This window comes from Rhinoraja longicauda, chromosome 17, assembly GCF_053455715.1.
Source record: "Rhinoraja longicauda isolate Sanriku21f chromosome 17, sRhiLon1.1, whole genome shotgun sequence".
NCBI lineage: Eukaryota > Metazoa > Chordata > Chondrichthyes > Rajiformes > Arhynchobatidae > Rhinoraja > Rhinoraja longicauda.
In genome coordinates, this window is record NC_135969.1 from 40,635,324 (window position 1) to 40,660,797 (window position 25,474).

Here is a 25,474-nt window from a genome sequence, read left to right on the forward strand (position 1 = left end):
CCCACAGCGTCCGGGCCTAGAATGTGTCCGGGCCTAGAATGTGTCCGGGCCTAGAATGTGTCCGGGCCTAGAATGTGTCGCCTACAGCGACCGGGCCCACAGTGTCCGGGCCCACAGCGTCCGGGCCTAGAATGTGTCCGGGCCTAGAATGTGTCGCCTACAGTGTCCGGGCCTACAGCGACAGGGCCCACAGCGTCCGGGCCCACAGCGTCCGGGCCCACAGCGTCCGGGCCCACAGCGTCCGGGCCCACAGCGTCCGGGCCCACAGCGTCCGGGCCCACAGCGTCCGGGCCCACAGCGTCCGGGCCTAGAATGTGTCCGGGCCTAGAATGTGTCGCCTACAGTGTCCGGGCCCACAGTGTCCGGGCCCACAGTGTCCGGGCCCACAGTGTCCGGGCCCACAGTGTCCGGGCCCACAGTGTCCGGGCCCACAGTGTCCGGGCCCACAGTGTCCGGGCCCACAGTGTCCGGGCCCACAGTGTCCGGGCCCACAGTGTCCGGGCCCACAGTGTCCGGGCCCACAGTGTCCGGGCCCACAGTGTCCGGGCCCACAGTGTCCGGGCCCACAGTGTCCGGGCCCACAGTGTCCGGGCCCACAGTGTCCGGGCCCACAGTGTCCGGGCCCACAGTGTCCGGGCCTACAGTGTCCGGGCCTACAGTGTCCGGGCCTACAGTGTCCGGGCCCACAGTGTCCGGGCCCACAGCGTCCGGGCCCACAGCGTCCGGGCCTACAGTGTCCGGGCCCACAGCGTCCGGGCCCACAGTGTCCGGGCCCACAGTGTCCGGGCCCACAGTGTCCGGGCCTACAGTGTCTGGGCCCACAGTGTCCGGGCCTAGAATGTGTCTGGGCCTAGAATGTGTCGCCCACAGTGTCCGGGCCTACAGTGTCCGGGCCTACAGTGTCCGGGCCCACAGTGTCCCGGCCTACAGTGTCCGGGCCCACAGTGTCTGGGCCTAGAATGTGCCTGGGCCTAGAATGTGTCGCCTACAGTGTCTGGGCCTACAGCGGCTCACCCCCCCCCCCCCCCCCCCACCACCACCGTGTGGAAAAGCTTACACTTCTCGAGCACAGGGGAGGAGAGCAAGGATAAAAGACTTTGCACTACATCCGTCCAAACGTGCTTACTTGCAGGAAACAGCTGCACACCGTGACCAGTCATGAATTACTCGCAGCACCCTGTTGCTCTACACTTGTACAATGACAGGGGGAAGTAAAGATGCCCATTCTATGTCGTGGCATTGTGGGTCTTGTAGTTCAAATCAATCTTAAATGGGCAACACTCTATAAAACAGGTTAAGACTATTAAGCCAGCACTTGATTTATTTAATAAACCAAAGTACAACCAGTAAAATAGACAGACGCACAGCATCTCTTGCCCAGAGTAGGGAGAAATGGGGAGGGAGATAGAGTGAGGGGGACAGGGAGGGAGAGGGGGGGGGGGACAGGGAGGGAGAGGGGAGGAGAGCAAAAGATAAAGAGAGGAGGGGGGAGAAAGAGGGAAGGAGATAGAGAGAAAGAAAGGGGGGGAAGAGAGAGGGAGGGATGAAGGAGAGAGAGAGAGAGAGTGAGAGAGGGGTGGGAGGGGGAGAGAGAGATGTATAGTGTTAACAGCACTCCAGCAGAGTTAACTTTAAGCTTTGCTCCAGGTGATGCTGCCAACAAGTACTCCAATAATATTGCAGAGGGACTTATATGCAGTGCTGGTCACAGCTCCTAATCCCATACTTTGCAATGATCCACTTTGATTTACTTCCTCCACTTGGGTCGTTAAACCAAACCTTCAGCGACTTTTAGCCGTAGATTAGTCACAGTAACAGATTACAGAAGACGGGACACTTTAGATTCACACTAACCTCCTCAGAGCTCCTCGCTAGCCAGGGCCTTCAGCCAAGCTGCTTTATAGACAATAGACAACAGGTGCAGGAGGAGGCCATTCGGCCCTTTGAGCCAGCACCACCATTCACCGTGATCATGGCTGATCATTCTCAATCAGTACCCCGTTCCTGCTTTCTCCCCATATCCCCTGACTCCGCTATCATTAAGAGCACTAACTCTCTCTTGAAAGCATTCAGAGAATTGGCCTCCACTGCCTTCTGAGGCAGAGAATTCCACAGATTCACAACTCTCCGAGTGAAAAAGTTCTTCCTCATCTCCGTTCTAAATGGCCTACCCCTTATTCTTAAACTGTGGCCCCTGGATCGGGACTCTCCCAACATCGGGGACATCGGAAATTCCCAATTACAGACAGCGGTCCTGCACCAACCAGCAAGGGGTGATCCCAGAAGCCTCCTCATTAACTCCAACTTACAACATGTTTTCTCTTTGGCATTGAACTGCACACAGATGCCTGCTGTCATGTTGTGTTTACCCACTTAACATCAGGGATCGCGTTTGGGGTTTTGCAATACTTGTTAGCAGCAATACACTCAGGACACAAGGTCCTGGAAGACAGATACAAAACAGGAGCTACTCTGAAGAAGAGACCGACCGGAGCAGAAACGTCACCCATCTTCCAGGGATGCTGCCTGACCCGCTGAGTTACTCCAGCACTCTGTGCAACATCACCTATCCACATTCTCCAGAGATGCTGCCTGACCCTGCAGTGGTAGAGTTGCTGCCCTAGAGTGCTTACATTGCCAGAGACTCGTTCGATCCTGGCTACGGGTGCCGTCTGTACGGAGTTTGTACACTCTTCCTGTGGGTTTTCTCAGAGAATTTTGGGTTCCTCCCACACTCCAAATATGTGCAGGTTTGTAGGTTAATTGCCTTGGTGTGAATGTAAAGATGGTCCCTGGAGTGGGATAGTGTTACGTGCGGGGATCGCTGGTCGGTGCGTACTCAGTGGGCTGAAGGGCCTGTTTCTATACTGTATCTCTAAAACTAAAACTAAATGAGTCTCTGGTTTCGTTCTACACTGCCTCCAATACTTGCGTTTAGAACAATACAACACGGAAACAGGTCTTTCATGCCTACTTGCCCATGCAAACCAAGATAAGGTCATGGGTAATAGGAGCAGAATTAGGCCATTCGGCCCATCACGTCTACTCGCCATTCAATCAATAGACAATAGGTGCAGGAGGAGGCCATTCGGCCCTTCGAGCCAGCACTGCCATTCAATGTGATCATGGCTGATCATTCTCAATCAGTACCCCGTTCCTGCCTTCTCCCCATACCCCCTGACTCCGCTATCCTTAAGAGCTCTATCTAGCTCTCTCTTGATTGCATTCAGAGAATTGGTCTCCACTGCCTTCTGAGGCAGAGAATTCCACAGATTCACAACTCTCTGACTGAAAAAGTTTTTCCTCGTCTCAGTTCTAAATGGCCTACCCCTTATTCTTAAACTGTGGCCCCTTGTTCTGGACTTCCCCAACATTGGGAACATGTTTCCTGCCTCTAACGTGTCCAACCCCTTAATAATCTTATTCGTTTCGATAAGATCTCCTCTCATCCTTCTAAATTCAATCAATCATGGCCGATCTATCTCTCCTTCCAAACCCCATTCTCCTGCCTTCTCCCTACAACCACTGACAACCCCGTACTAACCAAGATGTCCATCTAACCTAGCCCCATTTGTCCAATAGTTTTTCGGTTTTGTGCATTAAGATGTAGAGGCTACTCACCTTCATTCTTGTTATTTTTAAAAACATTATTTGTTTTCTGGACTGCAGACCCTTAAAGCTTTCGCAAAATGCTGGAGTAACTCAGCAGGTCAGGCAGCATCTCAGGACAGAAGGAATGGGTGACCTTCAGGGGTCTCGACCCGAAACGTCACCCATTCCTTCTCTCCTGAGATGCTGCCTGACCTGCTGAGTTACTCCAGCATTTTGTGAATAAAAACCTTCGATTTGTACCAGCATCTGCAGTTATCTCCTTACACCACTTAATCCTTTCGCTCTTGATTTCCTTGTTGTTTGGTTTTGTATATTACTGTTATTCCCTCTCATTTTTCCTCCCCTCGTCACTTTGCTTACATTTCAATCCCCCAGCCTCTCTGTCCTAAACCCTCCGTAACAGCGACAGCAAACATCAGTTGGATTATTAGTACATCTTGTTGCTTAACATGAAGTTTCATCTCCCCACCATGAAATCGTTATAACCTCATTGCTAATGCGTAATGAGCGCAGGAGGTCTTATTCTCACTAGATGCAGCGGCAGTAAATATAATTTGCCAAGAGACACAATGCTGCTAAAAATGTATTCCACTAATGACATCACTCATGCATTTACCCACACACATACATACTGCACGCCATTACCTTGCAGTTGTACCATATTTAATGAAAATTCAAATTCTTTGTACTAGTTTTTTCAAACGCTCACAAGCCTAGCTGAAAGGAATAAGAGTGGGGTTTTAAAAGAAATTAAAGTTTAGTTTAGTTTAGTGTGTAAACAGGCCCTTCAGCCCACCAAGTCCGGGCCGACCAGCGATCCCTGCACATTAACACTATCCTACACACATTAGGGACATTTTTTACATTTGCCCAGCCAATTAGGCCACAAACCTGTACGTCTTTCGAGTGCGGGAGGAAACCGGAAACCAAAGGGGTACTGATTGAGAATGATCAGCCATGATCACATTGAACGGCGGTGTTGGCTCAAAGGGCCGAATGGCCTACTCCTGCACCTAATGTCTATTGTCTATCTCAGAGAAAACTCACGCAGGTAACAGGGAGAAAGTACAAACTCCGTACGGACAGCACCCGTAGTCGGGATCGAACCCGGGTCTCTGGCACTGCATTCGCTGTAAGGCAGCAACTCTACCGCTGCTCCACCGTGATTGTTTACAGTGTGCTACTGTTTCATATTCTGTTATGCTGCTGTGTGAGAATGTCATTGTTCTATCTTGACTCTTGAATCTCCTGCCCATTGGCACTCATCTGGGACATCCTATTGGCTCGGAGGAGACATTACAGTTAGAAACTCGTGGCTTAATACCTCAAAATGGAGTGAAGGACTTGAATCCTAAATGATGGACAAAACGAAAAAAGCAGAAATCTAACTTTGATTGTAACTTTGATTGCTCTGTTGATGGATACTGCTCTTTAATGATGCATTCTGCGTAGCAATGACAAATTTGTGCAAAGCATAGACAGGATTTAAATCAAAACAGCTGTACCCTGAGTTCATAGCAAAACAGCAGTTCATAGCGAGAGGATTTGAGTATAAGAGCAAGGAGGTCCTATTACAGTTGTACAGGGATCTGGTGAGACCAGACCCAAAGTATTTATGGTTTGATCTCCTAATTTGAGGAAGGACATTCTTGCTATTGAGGGAGCGCAGCGTAGGTTCACCAGGTTAATTCCCGGGATGGCGGGACTGACATACGATGAAATGTGTCGGCTGGGCTTATATTCACTGGAATTTAGAAGGATGAGAGGGGATCTTATGGAAACATAAAATTCTGAAGGGATTGGACAGGCAAGATGCAGCAAAAATGTTCCCGATGTTGGGGGAGTCCAGAACCAGGGGTCACAGTTTAAGAATAAGGGGTCGTCCATTTAGGACTAAGATGTGGAAAAACATTTCACCCAGAGAGTGGTGAATCTGTGGAATTCCCTGCCACTGAAGGCAGTGGAGGCCAATTTACTGGATGTTTTCAAGAGAGAGTTAGATATAGCTCTTAAGGCTAACGGAATCAAGGGATATGGGGAGAAAGCAGGAACGGGGTACTGATTTTGGATGATCAGCCATGATTATATTGAATGGCGATGCTGGCTTGAAGGGCCGAATTCACCTATTTTTTAATGTTTCTATGAAGGAACAAATTGCACGTTACATTTTAATGCATTGTTCTGGCCAAGCTAGTTCCTTCATGAAAAGATTAAATGAACCGGCCCTGATGGGTTATCCCAATATATATAAATAACACACGATGAACTACGAAAACGTTAGCATTATGTGTGGCTAAATTAGATTTTAAATACCCGAAATATTTTGCTCAACATTTTTTTTCAATACTTCCAACTTCTCAATTTCTCAAATATTTTATCTTATCAAAGTTTTCCCTGTTGGGACCAAATATTAGGTAATTGAGTTAAAATATACTTTATCGTACTTAAGTCTTAAGAATGAGGCATCTTTTTTTCCTCCAAACCTAACCAAGTATTTCCTAATGGTGAACAAGCAGAGAGGCCAACAGGTAACAACACTGGTAGCTTCTTCGTGACAGAAGAACGAAAACTATTCAATCCAGGTGGTTACCCAACCGTTGTAGACTTTACAAAATAACGGAAGGAAATTCTCCAGTGATGGATGATCAAATCCCTTTGCCCCTAATTAGACTCGAGCTGTGTGGGAAGAAACTGCAGATACTGGTTTAAACCGAAGGTAGACACAAAATGTTGAAGTAACTCAAGCATTTCTGGAGAGAAGGAATAGGTGACAATAGACAATAGGTGCAGGAGGAGGCCATTCGGCCCTTCGAGCCTGTACGCACCGCCATTCAATGTGATCATGGCTGATCATTCTCAATCAGTACCCCGTTCCTGCCTTCTCCCCATGCCCCCTAACTCCACTATCCTTAATAGCTCTATCTAGCTCTCTCTTGAATGCATTCAGAGAATTGGCCTCCACTGCCTTCTGAGGCAGAGAATTCCACAGATTCACAACTCTCTGACTGAAAAAGTCTTTCCTCGTCTCAGTTCTAAATGGCCTACCCCTTATTCTTAAACTGTGGCCCCTTGTTCTGGACTCCCCCAACATTGGGAACATGTTTCCTGCCTCTAACGTGTCCAACCCCTTAATAATCTTATACATTTCGAGGCGAGACCCTTCTTCAGACTCGAGTCAGGTAATAATGGCCTGTTTCCTTTCTGATTGTTACTTTTTTGCATACCATCCATTCATTTGTTCTATATCTCTCTATAATCACCATCTATCTCTGGCGGGTTTGGACCCGATAGGATCACCTATTCCTTTTCTCCAAAGATGCTGTATGTCCCACTGAGTCACTCCAGCTTTTTGTGTCTATCTTCAGATTAAACTCAAGGTGTTTGGAACACCACAAACATTTTTAACCAGATCATTTTATTAATTGTCTACGTTGAATGCTTTGAATCAAATATGCTGCTCAGTTTCAGGACTACACTTTGCTAACAATGTCCTTATGGCAAAACAATTCATTCTCTCAGCCATAGACCTTTATGATGTTCTGATAGAACAGACCACAACTACTGTTGGGCTTTGACGTCAAAATAAAGTATTCACAACAGCATCTGACACTTTAAAATTTAAAGGCAATGCTGATACTCAGAATTGAAGGTCTTCACTTTAGGAAGGAGATAAGGAGAAATTTCTTTAGTCAGAGGGTGGTGAATCTGTGAAATTCTTTGCCACAGAAGGCTGTGGAGGCCGTCAGTGGACATTTTTACGGCAGAGATCGATAGATTCTTGATTTGTACGGGTGTCAGGGGTTATGGGGAGAAGGCAGGAGAACGGGGTTTGGAGGGAGAGATAGATCAGCCATGATTGAATGGCGGAGTAAGACTTGATGGGCCGAATGGCCTAATTCTACTCCAGTCACATGGACTGGCCTTTCCTTTACAAAATAATGGCTTAAGAGTAAACTTTGAACTCACCAAAATGTGCTTGGAAGGCCTGGGGCTTTACAACCTGATTACAATGATTACACATCACCAGATAGAAGTCATCATGTGATGGGCAGTGGCCAAATATTGGCATATCTGTGTAAAAACAAAACACAAACAAGATTAAATGTCAGCTTTCATCAAGTCTATTACATTTCACATCATATTCAATAATGAAATCCTTCGGCACTAGTTCAGTTTAGTTTAGAGATACAGCGCAGAAACAGGCCCTTCGGCCCACCGAGTCCGTGCTGACCAGCGATCCCCGCACATTAACACTATCCTACACACAGCAGGGACAGTTTACACTTATACCAAGCCAATTAACCTACAAATCCGTGCGTCCTCGCAGTGTGGGAGGAAACCGAAGATCTCCGAGAAAACCCACGCTATCACGGGGAGAACGTACAGACTCCGTACAGACAGCACCTGTAGTCAGGTTTCAACCCGGGTTACTGGCGCTGTGAGGCAGCAACTCTACCGCTGTGCCACAGTGTCACCCGTTAAATTATATCAGCGCTTTTTCCAAGTCTATTAAATTTCACACCATATTCAAAAATCATATCCTTCAGCATTAAAAGTATATTTTGTACTTTTAAACATAGTACACACATTGTCGTTACGGGCTGTCATCAGGAACTGCAGGACTGCTAAAGATACAGGGTGCTGGAGTAACTCAGCGGGTCAGGCAGCATCTATGGAGGGAATGGATAGGAATGGAGGGAATCAGACTGAATGTAGTAAGGGAGGGGAGAAAGCTGGTGGAGACAGGACAAAGTCTGACAAGTGACGGGTGGATACAGGCGAGGGGGGGGGGGATGATGGGCAGATAGGTGGCAAAGGTCAGACGTGAAAACGAGGCAAACGGCTGGAGGATAAGGAGTGAGGTGTGAATTGTGAGGCCAGAGGGATGTGGGTGAGGAGAGAGGGGAACATAAAACGTGAAAGGGGGAATGCATAGATGTGCGAGCTTCCAGGTGGGGTAGAGGGAACCGTGATGGGTGGGGGAGAATTACATGCACATTACATTTTAATCCAAAACATCTTCAGTGAACGTGTTGAACTACTACTACCTACCTCGTTGGTGACCCTCGGACTATCTATCATCAGACTTTGCTGTCTTTACCTTGCACACTAAACATTATTCCTTTATCACATGTAGGAAGGAACTGCAGGTGCTGGTTTTACACTGAAGATAAGACACAAAATGCTGGAGTAATGCTGCCTGTCCCACCGAGTTACTCCAGCATTTTGTCATGTATCTGTACACTGTAAATGGCTCGATTGTAATCATGTATCGCCTTTCTGCTGACTGGTTAGCATGGCAGCAAAAGCTTTTCACTGTACCTCGGTGCACGTGACAATAAATTAAACCGAACACGATGTCACTAATGTAGAGTTGACACATTAAGATAGAATTAATTTCCATGAAGGTATCTGCTACACATTTGGCAAAGCAAATTGCTTCAAAGTTGTAGATACAATGATAGGACAGTTCAATTTCACGTTTAGAAGAGCTAGATTGGATGGAGAACACAGCAAATATTAAGGAGCAGCAAATATTCAGTGAACTCCCTTTTTATCTCTGGTCCTTCCCAAGGCCACCAAAATAGTGACCATCTATCTCACCGTGAATGCAGTCAAGGTTATGCAGGTCAGATATTGCTCTCAGCAGCAACAGTTGCCCACAACGAGATACACAAATTTGTACATGGTGGTGCAATCACCAACACACAAAACTTGTCTGAAGAAGAGTCTCGACCCAAAATGTCACCTTCTATCCAATGACTAGGGTTACCAACTTCCTCACTCCCAAATTCGGGACAAGGTGACGTCACCGCCCCGCGCCCCACATGACCTCACCCAGCCAGCGGCCACGTGCTCCCGCTCCACCAATGGAGGCCTGGGCGGCTGCCATTGGTGGAGCGGGATGGTGGAGTAGTCATCTGCCCATCGATGGTGGAGTAACTCAGTGGGTCAGGCAGCATCCAGGGAGAAAAGAAGGAGGTGACCTTTGCAGGTCGAGACCCTTCTTCAGAATTGGAGACAGGGGAATGGGAAACGAGAGATATAGATGGCGACATGGAGAGATATAGAATAATAAATGAATGAAAGATATGTAAACTAACAATGATCAAGGCACGGTAGAACCCACAATGGTCCATTGTTGGCTGTGGGCTAGGAGATAACGAGTTGTACAAATTGGTCGATTCTGGCATCGTGGATATTGTGGGCCAAAAGGCCCTGTCTCTGTGCTGTATTTTTCTGTGCTCTACATTTACAGTTGGTCTAATTCAGGCCAACTTTAAGCTTCACTTCCGGCAACGAACTGTTAATAGAACCAGCACATAAATGTCAGTCCAACAAGCTAATCTTTTAATCCCCAAGCACCTGCTGTGGAAACATACCCTTTACTTCACGTTATGTCACTCCCAAAATTTAATTACTGCACCAATAGCAGCCAACCTTCACCACCAAGGACCCCACGGTCTAAATTCAGTTTTTTTTCCCTTCCTAAAGATGCCCCTTAAATATTCAGAACCATAAACATTTGTTCAGCGGCTGCATTAATATTGACAAGCATCCATTTTCTCTTTCTCAATTTTGGGCAGCATGGTAGAGTTGCGCAGCGGTAGAGTTGCTGCCCTACGGCACCAGAGACTCGGATTCCATCCTGGCCTCGGGTGCTGTCTGCACGGAGTTTGTACGTTGTCCGGGTTACCCGCGTGGGTTTTCCCCGGGCGCTCCGGTTTCCTCCCACACTCCTAAGGCGTACAGATTTGTAGGTTAATTGGCTTGGTACAATGGAAAAAAACCACCCCTAGTGCGTGTAGGATAGTGTTACCGTGTGGGGATCGCAGGCTCGATGGGCCGAAGGGCCCATTTCCGCGCAGTGTCTCTAAAACATTTAGCATAAAACCTATAAAGCTGTAAGATGCTCTTGTAAAGCATATTTTTACTTTAAAAAAAAGGAAAATAATCAATAAAAGTGCAAGTTGTATTGGGGACAATATGGGAACGTATTCATGGAAAAAGATGACAGAGTAGTTCTTGATTAATAATTTGGACCATGCTCTGACAGACAGGGAGCAAGGATAGATTTTGCTGTTAACGAATGAAATGTTGATGGAATTAACACACAGATGAGGATGGATTAAGTGATTTAGCATCTTTAAAAATCAATGACCGCGTCCTCGGCTGTTTCGATGAGGACAGGAAGAAAAACAGATTCAATATATATTTTTTCCCCAATCCTCTTGGGTTACAGACTTTGTGCCCGAGGCCTGGAAGATCATGAATACTGCGCCATTGTTCAATCAAAGATCAGCTCGCCGGTCTGGCCAACATTACTGGGCATCAGTTCATCAGAAAGCAAAAACCAAGTGACAATATCAATCAGTTATGGAGAGGGGAAGAGAGAGAGAGAGGGGGGAAGAGAGAGAGAGAGAGAGGGGGGAAGAGAGAGAGAGAGAGAGAGGGGGGAAGAGAGAGAGAGAGAGAGAGAGGGGGGAAGAGAGAGAGAGAGAGGGGGGAAGAGAGAGAGAGAGAGGGGGGAAGAGAGAGAGAGAGGGGGAAGAGAGAGAGAGAGAGGGGGAAGAGAGAGAGAGAGAGGGGGGAAGAGAGAGAGAGAGGGGGGAAGAGAGAGAGAGAGAGGGGGAAGAGAGAGAGAGAGAGGGGGAAGAGAGAGAGAGAGAGGGGGAAGAGAGAGAGAGAGAGAGGGGGAAGAGAGAGGGGGAAGAGAGAGAGAGGGGGAAGAGAGAGAGAGAGGGGGAAGAGAGAGAGAGAGAGGGGGAAGAGAGAGAGAGAGAGGGGGAAGAGAGAGAGAGAGAGGGGGGAGAGAGAGAGAGGGAGAGGGAGAGGGAGAGGGAGAGGGAGAGGGAGAGGGAGAGGGAGAGGGAGAGGGAGAGGGAGAGGGAGAGGGAGAGGGAGAGGGAGAGGGAGAGGGAGAGGGAGAGGGAGAGGGAGAGAGAGAGAGAGAGAGAGAGAGAGAGAGAGAGAGAGAGAGAGAGAGAGAGAGAGAGAGAGAGAGAGAGAGAGAGAGAGAGAGAGAGAGAGAGAGAGAGAGAGAGAGAGAGAGAGAGAGAGAGAGAGAGAGAGAGGGTAGAGGGGGAAGAGGGGGAAGAGGGGGAAGATGGGGAAGAGGGGGAGAGGGGGAGAGGGGGAGAGGGGGAGAGAGAAAAGACAGGTTAAGTCAAGGACACTGAGCAGGAACTGTTTTAAAAGCTAGGTTGTATTTGACTAATGACTGGATGTCCGAGATGACAACTAGACGCCATTAGCTCATTAACCATGGTGAATGTAGGGTGTTAGCTGGGGAATTTGCACAGTCCCAGCTTAGTCTTTTTGCAAAGGGAGATCATTTGCAAAGGGAGGTCCAACGCAAGATGATAAACCTAAAATTCAAAATTGTCTCAGTTATAGGAAACAAAAGCTAAAACCTTACGGAGTGCAAGACTGTTTCCGGTGGAGTTCCCTGGAGTTCTCCCAACCTTTGGTGATGTGCCACAAAAAAAAAAAGAGAGACAATAATTTAAGACCTCATTGTAGTGGCCGTAATTTAGCAGGTTTCAGAGCGGGATAGTGATGGGGGGGTGGAAGCAGCATGAAATGATCTGATGTGGGTCCCGGCTTCAAACGTCTCTGGTCCATTCCCCTCCCCCACATGCTGCCAGATTGATGAGTTCCTCTAGCACAGTGATTCAAAATGGTTAGGTAGGCAGAAAGCAATTCATATCCAAATGCAAAAAAACATAACCGGTGGGATACCACAGAGGATATTGTATCAGTTCAGTTTGGTTTAGCTTGATTGCAATCATGTGTACTCTTTCAGTTGACTGGATAGCACTCAACAAACAGCTGTTCACTGTACCTCGGTACACGTGACAATAAACTAATATGGAGGAAGCCAGGAATTCTGGACTGCACATTGACACGCTGCCCCTAGTGTACACAAGGTGGATGTGCAAATAGGGTAACATGGATGATCCTTGTTCGATGTCGGGCATGGACTCACACAAGTTATAGGAGTAGAATGAGGCCATTCGGCCCATCAAGTCCACTCCGCCGTTCAATTGGAGACAGGGGAATGGGAAACGAGATATCTAATTAGATGGTGACATAGAGAGATATAGAATAATAAATGAATGAAAGATATGTAAACTAACAAAGATGATCAAGGCAAGGTAGAACCCACAATGGTCCATTGTTGGCTGTGGGCTAGGAGATAACGAGTTGTACAGATTGAACCATTCATTCATTTGTACAGCGACAATATTTTCACCCGAGCTGCTGGTTAAGAACATTCAATCGTGGCTGATCTCTGCCTCCTAATCCCATTTCCCTGCCTTCTCCCCATAGCCCTTGACACCTGTTCTAATCAAGAATTTGTCTATCTCTGCCTTAAAAATATCCACTGACTTGGCCTCCACAGCCCTCTGTGGCAATGAGTTCCACAGATTAACCACCCTCTGACTAAAGAAGTTCCTCCTCACCTCCTTTCTAAAAGAGCGTCCTTTCATTCTGAAGCTGTGACCCCTGGTCCTAGACTCTCCCACCAGTGGAAACATCCTCTCCACATCCACTCTATCTGTGCCTTTCATTATTCTGTAAGTTTCAACGAGGTTCCACCCTCAACCTTCTAAACTCCAGCGAGTACAGGCCCAGTGCTGTCAAGTGCTCAGTGGGCCAAAGGGCCTGTTTCCACGGCTGTCCTCTGATGATCTGGCAGTCCTGGGTTTGTGATGATGCTGGAGTATCAGGTTTGCCTGGATGATTGAATGTCAAGGCTATTAATACAGCGAGCAGGGCTGGCGGAGTTGGAAGGATGGGAGCACAGGAAACATCACCTGCTGAAGCAGATGCTGAACCATGAAGGTTTCAGAGTTGACATCCAGCTGATCATCGGAATTTTACTGCAGGGCCGAGAGAGGCTTAGCAGATGAGATATTTATTTATTCTTAACCAGCAGCTCGGGTGAAAATATCGCCACTGCACAAATGAATGCATGGTTCACATCATCCATAAATCAACACTAAAAAGGTACAACGTAACGAGAACATTTAACACTACTGAACAACTACCACCCTCTACAGGCACAAGTGGCATTGCATCAATGTTGTGGGAGTCAAGTCAACAATCAAGAGTGTTTTATGGTCATATGTCCCAGATAGAATGAGTTCACATTGACAGCATCAGCCAACTATGAACCATAAGTGTAAGAAAATAACTGCAGATGCTGGTACAAATCGAAGGTATTTATTTCACAAAATGCTGGAGTAACTCAGCAGGTCAGGCAGCATCTCAGGAGAGCAGGAATGGGTCACAAAATATGAACCATAATATCTCAACAATATTGGATCGGGGCTTTTGTTAAATAAAACCCTCAAATTGAGGTGTTTTTAGATTAGAGATACAGCGCGGAAACAGGCCCTTCAGCCCTCCGAGTCCGTGCCTTCCAGCGAACCCAGCACATTAACACTATCCTACACACACACACACACACACACACACACGGGACAATTTACAATTTTACCGAAGCCAATTAACCTACAAACCTGTTCGTCTTTGGAGTGTGGGAGTAAACCGGAGCACCCGGAGAAAACCCACGCAGGTCACGGGGGGGGAATGTACAAACTCTGTACAGACAGCACCCTTGGTCAGGATCGAACCCGGGTCTCTGGCGCTGCAAGGCAGCAACTCTACCGCTCCTGCCCAGTTTTACACTCAGAGAGAAAAGGAAATCTCATTTTAGTCCTCGAAATAAGTGCACCAACAGGTATGATAGTGGAATTTAAGATACTTTTAAATAGGCAGATGAAAATAAATGCAAGGATTGGAGAAATATGGATCATGAGCAGGCAGGGGAGATTAGTTTAACTTGGGCACCATGTTCAGCAGGCACATTGTGGGCCGAAGGGCCTGTTCCTGTGCTGTACTGTTCCATGTTCACAGCCAGTCAAGTAAATTAACCCACACAACTTTGAATATTACCATAAACATGGCCTGGAATTGCTTTGGATATCTTACTTTGGAGATAAAGCACGGAAACATGCCCTTTCACCCATCGAGTCTGCACCTGTACTGTGGCCTACACAATAGGGACCATTGACAATTTTTACAGACAGCAATTAAACTACAAACCTACACGCCTTTGCAGTGCGAGAGGAAAGCGGATCGCCCGGAGAAAACCCATGTGGTTACCGGGAGAAAGCACAAACTCTGTACAAACAGCGCCCGTAGTCAGGGTGGAACCCGGGTCTGCCTCAGAAGGCAGTGGAGGCCAATTCTCTGAATGCATTCAAGAGAGAGCTAGATAGAGCTCTTAAGGATAATGGAGTCAGGGGGTATGGGGAGAAGGCAGGAACGGGGTACTGATTGAGAATGATCAGCCATGATCACATTGAATGGCAGTACTGGCTCGTAGGGCCGAATGGCCTTCTCCTGCATCTATTGTCTATTGTTAATTGGCCCTCAGTAAAATTGCTCCCAGTGTGCAGGGAGTGGAAGAGAAAGTGGGACAACATGCAACTAGTGCGAGCAGGTGATTGGTGGTCGGCACGGATGGTTGGCCCTGGTTGACAAGGGATATTGCGAGGGTCTGAGGAAAAACAAAAAAGGAGGCAGGAGTCAAATTTAAGCAACTGAGATCAAGTGAACCCAGATCTCCCTCTATCTTCCTGTCTCCACCTATATCCTTCCTTTGTCCCGCCCCCCTGACATCAGTCTGAAGAAGGGTCCCGACCCGAAACGTCACCCATTCCTTCTCTCCCGAGATGCTGCCTGACCTGCTGAGTTACTCCAGCATTTTGTGAATAAATACCTTCGATTTGTACCAGCATCTGCAGTTATTTTCTTATACCCTTACACTAGCACTACCCTGCAACCAGGGACAATTTACAAAAGCCAACCAACCTGCAAACCTGCAAGTCTTTGGAAAGTGGGAGGAAACCGGAGCACCCGGAGGAAACATAAGCCATCACGGGGAGAAGGTGCAAACTGCGTACAGTCAGCACCCGGAGTCAGGATCAACCCCGCGATCCCGACGCGGTCAGGTTTTTTTTTAAATTGTCCTTTTTAAAAAAAATGCATTCAAGAGAGAGCTAGATAGAGCTCTTAAGGATAGCGGAGTCAGGGGGTATGGGGAGAAGGCAGGAACGGGGTACTGATTGAGAATGATCAGCCATGATTACATTGGATCGCGGTGCTGGCTCGAAGGGCCGAAGGGCCGAATGGCCTCCTCCTGCACCTATTGTCTATTGTCTCACCAACGTCTTATACAACTGCAACATGACCTCCCAACATCTGTACTACACTACTGGACACAGGCTTCTAAACACAAAACAACCTCCATCAATGCCTCCGCCTCCTTTTACCAAGTCAATTTTGGCTCCAATTTGCCACCATTATCATAACCTTTTGGACCAATTACCCATGTGCGTTCTTCAAAGCCAATTCATCTACAAACCTCCAAGTTCAAAATAAAATAATCTATAGTTTAGAAACTTAAACTTTTAGACTGACAAGAGGGAATTAAACTAGTGGGTGGCACGGTGGCGCAGCGGTAGAGTTGCTGCCAGACAACGCCAGAGACCCAGGTTCAATCCCGGCTACGGGTGCTGTCTGTACGGAGTTTGTACGTTCTCACTGTGACAGCGTGGGTTTTCTCCGGGACATCCAGTTTCCTCCCGCACTCCAAAGTCGTACAGGTTTGCAGGTTAATTGGCTTTGATAGAAATTGTAAATTGTCCCTAGTGTGTGTAGATTAGTGTTAGTGAGCGGGGATCGCTGGTCTGCTCGGACTCGGTGGGTCCATGTGCCTGTTTCTGCACCGTATCTCTAAACTAAACAAGTCAGATAAACCCTGGTTAATGAATAAGTAGGATTGATATATGCGTTTAGAGATACAGCGCGGAAACAGGCCCTTCGTCCCACCGGGTCCGTGCCGACCAGCGATCCCCGCACATTAACCCACTCGGGACAATTTTCACATTTACCAAGCCAATTAAGCTACAAACCTGGACGTCTTTGGAGTGTGGGAGGAAACCGAAGATCTCGGAGAAAATGCACGCAGGTCATGGGGAGAACGTACAAACGCCGTACAGACAGGACCCGCAGTCGGGATCGAACCCGGGTGTCCGGCGCTGCATTCGCTGTAAGGCAGCAACTCTACTGCTGCGCCACCGTGCCGACCCATATGTAGAAAGGTATAGCATAATATTCAACACACCTTGCTTCCATTAGTAAATTTAAAGAAGGGGTGAACTTGATTCTTGTACAGCAGGCAAATGAAACCTCTGATTTGCATGCAAACTTGGACGACTTTTTTTTTAGGATTTCATTGTGAAAGTAACAGGAACAGAAATAATTTATTGAGCGAGGAAATGGTTGAGGTGAACAGTGAAGCCATTGAAAATATTCAATGGATCACAGAGGTCCTGGGTTACAACTAGATGATCGAAAGGCAATGCAGAGTTTTTCTTTAGAAAAAAAAAAGGAATTAAAGTCACAACCTGTCAGCGTAGGTTCAACCTAGGAGCCTTAATGAGAAACATTGGCGCGTCATTAACAAGGCACTTGAAGTGCAGATGATAGGAGATGGTCACAACTATAGCAGGAAACTCCCATCATGCCTGACAAATCAGGAAGTCACTGGACGATGGATGGCCAAAGTTCAGATGTCACTTTTTAAAGAAAGAGAGCATTATTTCCCACTAAAGTGTCACAGGAGAATTTGAGCAAAAAAACAGTCCTTCACTATCCATGCCTGATAGACAATAGAGTGATCAGTTGTAAATTGGCTAGACTGCAGGGCTAATTGCCAGCATTATTATTATGGCATTATTCATGCCATTGCGTATTGCTATTTTAGCATTATTCATGCCATTATTGCCAACATGATTATTCATGCCATTATTGCCAGAATTATTATTATTGCTTATTATTATTATTATTATGGCATTATTGCCAGCATTATTCGTTATAATTCATTGCCATTACGGCCAGCATTATTTTCATTACAGCCAGCATTATTTTCATTACAGCCAGCATTATTTTCATTACAGCCAGCATTATTTTCCCCTAAAGTGTCACAAGAGTGCGAGCAAGAAACAAGGCCTTGCTATCCAAAGTCCGATGGGTTTCAGGTTGGCTGCAGACTGCAGGGCTAATTGCCAGCATTCTTTCTTCAGGCATGGGGAGTCCCAGCATTCTGTCATAATGTCTAAGTCACGTCATAAGGAATAGGAATAGAATTAGGCCATTCGGCCCATCAAGTCTACTCCGCCATTCAATCATGGCTGATCTATCTCTCCCTCCTAACCCCATTCTCCTGCCTTCTCCCCATAACCTCTGACACCTGTACTAATCAAGAATCTATCTATCTCTGCCTTAAAAACATCCACTTGGCCTCCACAGCCTTCTGTGGCAAAGAATTCCACAGATTCACCACTAAAGAAATTTTTCCTCATCTCCTTCCTAAAAGAACATCTTTTAATTCTGAGGCTATGACCTCTAGTCCTAGACCTCCCCACTAGTGGAAACATCCTCTCCACATCCACTCTATCCAGGCCATTCACTATTCTGTACGTTTCAATGTGCTCCCCTCCCCTCATTCTTCTAAACTCCAGCGAGTACAGGCCCAGTGCTGACAAACGCTCATCATAGGTTAACCCTCTCATTCCTGGGATCATTCTTGTAAACTAACTCTGGAGCATCTCCAGAGCCAGCACATCCTTCCTCAGATATGGTGCCTAAAAGATTGCTCACAATATTCCAAATGCAGCCTTACCAGCGCCTTCTGGAACCTCAGCATTACATCCCTGTTTTTGTACACAAGGCACTCTTGAAATAAATCCTAGCATTGGCACTATCCATGTTCAGCTCGCCTTATTGAATTATGATTGACTCAAAGATACAGAAGATGGAGAGGCGAGGAATCGAGTGTTGAGGTACAGATACAGCATGGAAACAGGCCCTTCGGCCCGCCTAGTCCACAACAAAATCAGGGTATTCTGGGACCTTTGTGCATATGTGCGTGACCAATACCTACCATCACCCAAGTGGAACACTTTATTACCAAGGCACATAACCTTGCACTTCCAGGTTTAGTCGTAGTCACACAGCGTGAAAAAGGCCCCCTTTGAGCCGGTCTGAAGAAGGATTGCCTACTCATTCACACCATAGACGCCACCTGGCCCGCTGAGCTCCTCCAACACTTTGCGTTTTGCTTGCTCGTCACTAGACGTTGGATGGAGTCGGTTCATCTTTATTTTCACACTCATGCACTGCAATCCTCAGGTCAGAGACCTGGAGACCAGACATTCACGCGTCTAGTGATGGATGCAACGCAAGGTTGGGGTTCAATGTGTTTCACGTGCAGCCACTGGGCTTTCTGCCAGAGACGGCAGGCATTTGAAGTGCAACACCCTCCAAATTGATAGAACGTCCTTGACAGAAAGACTGAATACAGGCAAGTAGTTTGGTAGACACAAAATGCTGGAGTAACTCAGCGGGACAGGCAGCATCTCTGGAGAGAAGGAATGGGTGACGTTTCGGGTCGAGACCCTTCTTATGACGGAATAAAACACTCCAGCATTTTGTGTCTATATCATCGGTGTAAGCCAGCATCTGCAGTTCCTTCCTACACAGGCCAGTAGTTTGGTTCATTTAGATTTAGAGATACAGCACGGAAACAGGTCCTTCGGCCCACCGGGACCGCGCCGCCCAGCGATCCCCGCACACTAACACTATCCTACACACACTAGGGACAATTTTTTTTAAACATTTGCCCAGCCAATTAACCTACATACCTGTATGTCTTTGGAGTGTGGGAGGAAACCGAAGATCTTGGAGAAAACCCACGCAGGTCACGGGGAGAACGTACAAACTCCGTACAGACGGCGCCCGTAGTCAGGATCGAACCCGTCTCCGGCGCTGCATTCGCTGTAAGGCAGCAACTCTACCGCTGCGCCATCGTGCCGCTTTGAAGAGTTGACATCATTATTTATCTATTATCTATTGTCTATTGTCTATTATTTATTTAAAGTCTGCTATTTACAAACATTTTAAACTTCGTCATGTTTGTTTGAATGTTTGAAACATGTTTACGGTCACTGATAACAGAGAAGGTTTAAGGTCACAGAGAATTTAAAAATAGTTCAGAGACCTTGATGCAGTTACAAGCTGTCAAAAGCTTCGAAGTATCCCACTTTCACATCCACACAAGGGACAATTTTAGAGGCCAACTAACCTGCAAACCTGCACGCCTTTGTGAACCTTTACCACCTCAGACAGTTGAGGAAATTCAGAGTCTCTCTGAGGACCCTTCAGTGCTTCTACTCTGGGGCTGTAGAAAGCATCTTGTCCGGGAACATCACAGTCTGGTTTGGGAACAGCTCTGCCCAGGACAGGAAGGCCCTGCGGAGAGTAGTGCGTTTGGCTGAACGCACCATGGGAACTACACTCGCCCCCCTGCAGGGCCTATACATCAGGAGGTGCAGATCCAGAGCCAGCAACATTATGGGGGACCCCTGCCACCCCAGCAACGGACTGTTCCAGCTGCTACGGTCAGGCAAACGCCTCCGCTGTCACGCTGTGAAAACAGAGAGGATGAGACGGAGTTTCTTCCCACAGGCCATCAGGACTGTTAACTCTCATATCACCAGGGACTAATTTAATTTACTGTAGTAATTTATTTTTTGTGTTAAAAAAATATAATTCTATTGTGTTTTGTAGTTTAGCACAATCCGCAGGAGTTGCCACTTTCATTTCACTGCACATCTTGTATATGTATGTGACAAATACAGTAGACTTGACTTAGACAATAGGCAATAGACAATAGGTGCAGGAGGAGGCCATTCGGCCCTTCGAGCCAGCACCGCTATTCAATGTGATCATGGCTGATCATTCTCAATCAGTACCCCGTTCCTGCCTTCTCCCCATACCCCCTGACTCCGCTATCCTTAAGAGCTCTATCCAGCTCTCTCTTGAATGCATTCAGAGAATTGGCCTCCACTGCCTTCTGAGGCAGAGAATTCCACAGATTCACAACTCTCTGACTGAAAAAGTTTTTCCTCATCTCAGTTCTAAATGGCCTACCCCTTATTCTTAAACTGTGGCCCCTTGTTCTGGACTCCCCCAACATTGGGAACATGTTTCCTGCCTCCAACGTGTCCAACCCCTTAATAATCTTGACTTGAACCTGGAGAAAACCCACACGACCACAGGGAGAACATGCAAACTCCACACAGCACAAGAGGTCAGGATCAAACCCGGGTCTCTGGCGCCGTGAGGCAGTGGCTCTACCAGCTGTGCCTCCCAAAGGACACTACTTCCAACAACCGAACACTTCCATACACAGTACATCTCACATCTTTACATCTCCACCCATAACACAGCAAGATTAAAATTCTCAAACTGCAGCGTTTGGGTTTCCAAGTCTTGGGACAATGAAAGGAATGAAACTGATGAGTATCAAACATTCTCCCACACAGGCAGAGTGTATTCAATTGAAGCTGATGGGAGAAAAGGACAACAAACATACCATCAAGTGTAATCTTCACAAGTGATTACATTTAGCAAGAGCACTATAATCATTCCACAAAAAATAAATACAGGCAAGAGACATGAAATCAAGTCAATCAATAAACAAGGAAATAGATTATAATGCAATCTCTATATATTACTGCTGCCTCACATTAAGTTATCATTTGGTACATTTCCTGCCACAATCTCTCAGAAATTGACCCATAAATCAAAATAATAATGACAGTAGCATTGTGAAGAGTTCACCATCACAACTCTATGCTAAGGCTGCAGAATCTTTGTGTGTCTACAGTTTAATGCCCACATCCCGAAACCACTACAGGCAATATAGTGGGTGGCACGGTGGCACAGTGGTAGAGTTGCTGCCTCACAGTGCCAGAGACGCAGGTTCCATCCCGACTACGGGTGCTGTCTGTACAGAGTTTGTACGTGTGACTGGTCCCCCCCCGTGACCGCGTGGGTTTCCCACCAGGTACTCCGGTTTCCTCACACATCCCAAAGACGTGCAGGGTTAATAGATTTCTGTAAATTGCCTCCCAGTGTGTAGGGTGCAAGCAGTGTTGCAGTGCTAATTGTTTAGGTGCCGGAGTAGTCACTGGTGCCAGAGCGACCGTTGTTAAATTCCCCGCTCGTTAAAACTCCCCGCTGTTTATTTTATTTTATTTTTTTTACAGAGGTGCCAGAGCGGCGCTCCGGTGAGCCCTGGCAACACTGAGACCCTGGATGCAAGTATACATAGACAATAGGTGCAGGAGGAGGCCATTCAGCCCTTCGAGCCAGCACTGCCATTCAATGTGATCATGGCTGATCATCCACAATCAGGACCCCGTTCCTGCCCTCTCCCCATATCCCTTGATTCCGCCAGCCCCAAGAGCTCAATCTAACTCTCTTTTGAATGGGATGGGATAACATAGAACTCATTTGAAAGGGTGATCGATGGTCAGCATGGACTCGGTGGGCCAAAGGGCCTGTTGCAATGCTGTATCTGTAAACTAAACCCCTCGCTACAAAGGGAAAGCTATGCCCTGTAGTATTTGATTTTTCCATCTTGGGAAAGAGGTTCTGTCTACCCTGTCTATGCCATTTTTTTGGAAATCACTTTTTGTTGAGTTTAGATACAGCATGGAAACAGGCCCTTCGGCCCACCAGGTCTGTGTAGACCAGTGATCCCACACTTTAACACTATCCTACACCCACTAGGGACATTTTTTTTTACATTTACCAAGCCAATTAACCTACAAACCTGGATGTCTTTGGAGTGCGGGAGGAAACTGAAGATCTCAGAGAAAACCCACGCAGGTCACGGGGAGAACGTACAAACTCCGTGCAGACGGCCACCGTAGTCGGGATCGAACCCGGGTCTCCGGCGCTGCATTCGCTGTAAGGCAGCAACTCTACCGCTGTGCCACCATGAACGCCCAATGGGATTCTTGGATTTGGTCACATTGTCCACACCCTCAATTTTGTTGGTGCTTAAATAAACTCAATAATACAGTTTTGAATTGCATGACACGCATTATTGAGCAATTTCAATTGCCAAAATGTATTTGAAACCGGCAGTCAACATCTAATAAACACTATACTCGGAAACTGCGGAATGCTAGACCCATTTATATTAAAGAAGATCCCTCATGGAGATTATAATTTTAAGAGATCTATTACCAGTTTTATTCAAAAATCAGAAAGATTTGATTTCCAGGCAAATTTACAAAATTATGCAAACAAGGGAGATTGTTACAGGAAGAATGAAGCTCAAGAAATATTTGGATGAAAGATTATAAAATGACTGGGTAGTTTAGTTGAGTTTATTGTCACATGTACCGAGGTACAGCAAAAGGCATTTGTTGTGTGCTATCCGGTCAGCGGAAAGACAGCAGATGATTACAATCGAGCTATTTACAGTGTGCAGATACATGATAAGGGAATAACGTTTAGTGCAAGATAAAGAAATGTTGCTGTAGGAGTAGATTTGAAAGTGTGGAATGATTGTAATATGCGATTGTAGATCTGTTTCTGTGGTCTGCATGTAAATAGTTGCCTTGGTAGGACCCCATCTTGGAAGCCTAATGTCGGTCGGTGATGCAGATCACGATGGGATATTTCACCATCGATATCCCTTTCAACAGTTCCCAGTTCTTAACTTGCAGGAGTTTAGATAGAATGTTGAGATGGAAGAAAATAGGATGGATTCAAAAGGACTTTAGTTTAGTTTAGAGATACAGTGTGGAAACAGGCCCTTCGGCCCACCGAGTCCACACCGTCCAGCGATCCCCGCACACTACCACTATCCTACACACACAAGGGACTATTTACATTTATACCAAACCAATTAACCTACAAACTTGGACGTCTTTGGAGTGTGGGAGGAAACAGGAGCACCCGGAGAAAACCCACGCGGTCACGGGGAAAACGTACAAACTCCGTACAGACAGCACCCGCAGTCGGGATTGAACCCGGGGCTCCAGCGCTGCAAGGCAGCAACTCTACCGCTGCACCACCGTGCCAGCCCAAACTGTAGACTAATTGCCAAGACAGGTTTCCGTAATTAGCCAACATTTCTTATTATATCCTGGCGCGGTGGAAGGTATTACATTGTCTCTTTTGCGCATCAAGCAATTCTTGCACTTTACACACTGTAGAATAGTGACTGATAATTTGCTTTTGTAGAACCACATCACATAATACAGACTGGTGGTAGAGAGAAGAAAAAAAAAATCACACAAGTTCAATGTGACGTTGACAAGCGCGTTTACGGTCACGGTGGCGCAGCGGTAGAGTTGCTGCCTTACAGCGAATGCAGCGCCGGGGACCCGGGTTCGATCCCGACTACGGCTGCTGTCTGTACGGAGTTTGTACTTTCTCCCCGTGACCTGCGTGGGTTTTTCTCCGAGATCTTCGGTTTCCTCCCACACTCCAAAGACGTACAGGTATGTAGGTTCACTGGCTTGGTAAATATTTTTAAAAATTGTCCCTAGCGTGTGTAGGATAGTGTTAATGTGCGGGGATCGCTGGTCGGTACGGACCCGGTGGGCCGAAGGGCCTGTTTCCGCGCTGTATCTCTTTAAAAAAACTTAAAGTGGGCATTATCAGTAAAACAGTGTACAATTCCAGTTCTAGATGAAATGCTGCTTCCTATTTGTAATTCCCACTTAATAGGCTCCCAACGTTAACACCAGAAGATATCCACAAAGGTAAATAGATTTCATGCAGGAAAAGGTATCAGCGGCAGGAATAGAAAGTGGAAGAGAAAGACACAGGCATTTTGTTTCACTTTCCAAAAGCAACTAAAGGAATCCTTACGCAGAAACAAAGAGCTGCAGACGCTGGTTTATCCCAAAGATAGACACAAAATGCTGGAGTAACTCAGCAGGTCAGGCAGCATCTCTGGAGAAAATGGATCGGTGAATCCTTCTGTCGTCAGTTCAGCTGACAACTGAGCTCAGGAGCAATAGTATGTTTTATAGAAAACAGGGCTAGAAAATGGATTTGGACTTCCGACACAAAGAATTAACCGTGTCTGTACTGTAACAGTATTGGGGGTGGGGTGGGGGGGGGGGGGGGTGTAATTTTAACAACCAGAGAAATAACTGGCACTTTGATAATGCTAATAAACTTATTTTTGTAGGTACCCTGCTAGTTGAAAAATAGAGGCAGTTAAGGTACCATTTGTGCAGTAAACATCCAAAGAATGTTTCCACCAGCGGCAGAGTCTTGGACCAGAGGTCATAGCCTCAGATTTAAAGGATGTTCCTTCAGGAAGATGAGGAGGAATTTCTTTATTCACAGGGCAGTGAATCTGTGGAATTCTTTGCCACAGAAGGCTGTGGAGGCCAAGTCCATGGGTATTTTTTAAGACAAATAATTAGATTCTTGATTAGTACGGGTGTCAGGGTTTATGGGGGGAAGGCAGGAGAATGGGGTTAGGAGGGAGAGATAGATCAGCCATGATTGAATGGCAAAGTAGACAATGGGCCGAATGGCCTAATTCTTCTCCTATCACTTATAACCTTAAAACAAGTAACAATCCACAGTGGAGTTACTGGATTGGTCCCATTTTATCATTCAAGAAATTGTGTTTAACCCTAATCTAATACCTCTAGTTTCCCTCTCCGCTGACTCTCAGTCTGAAGAAGGGTCTCAACCCAAACGTCACCTATTCCTTTGCTCCAGAGATGCTGCCTGACCCTTTGGGTTACCCCAGCATATTGTTCAATTTCAATTTTTTTTCTGTAGATAATCCCAAGATCTGTAATTGTTCTATGAAAGTAGAGTTCTTTAAAGCACAATAACTAAGATCATACTTTTAGTAGATCCCCCTTTTCAACAAGTTATTCCAATACTAAAG

General features: G+C 46.6%; 1 protein-coding gene across 1 annotated transcript in view; it reads right to left on the reverse strand.

The window, feature by feature from the left end:
* Positions 1 to 25,474, reverse strand: part of atxn7 (ataxin 7) — a 74,643-nt gene that overhangs the window by 25,984 nt on the left and 23,185 nt on the right. The window contains exon 3 of the mRNA XM_078413889.1: positions 7,579 to 7,683. Coding sequence (XP_078270015.1) covers positions 7,579 to 7,683 — 105 coding nt within the window. The remainder of the gene's footprint in view (positions 1 to 7,578; positions 7,684 to 25,474) is intronic.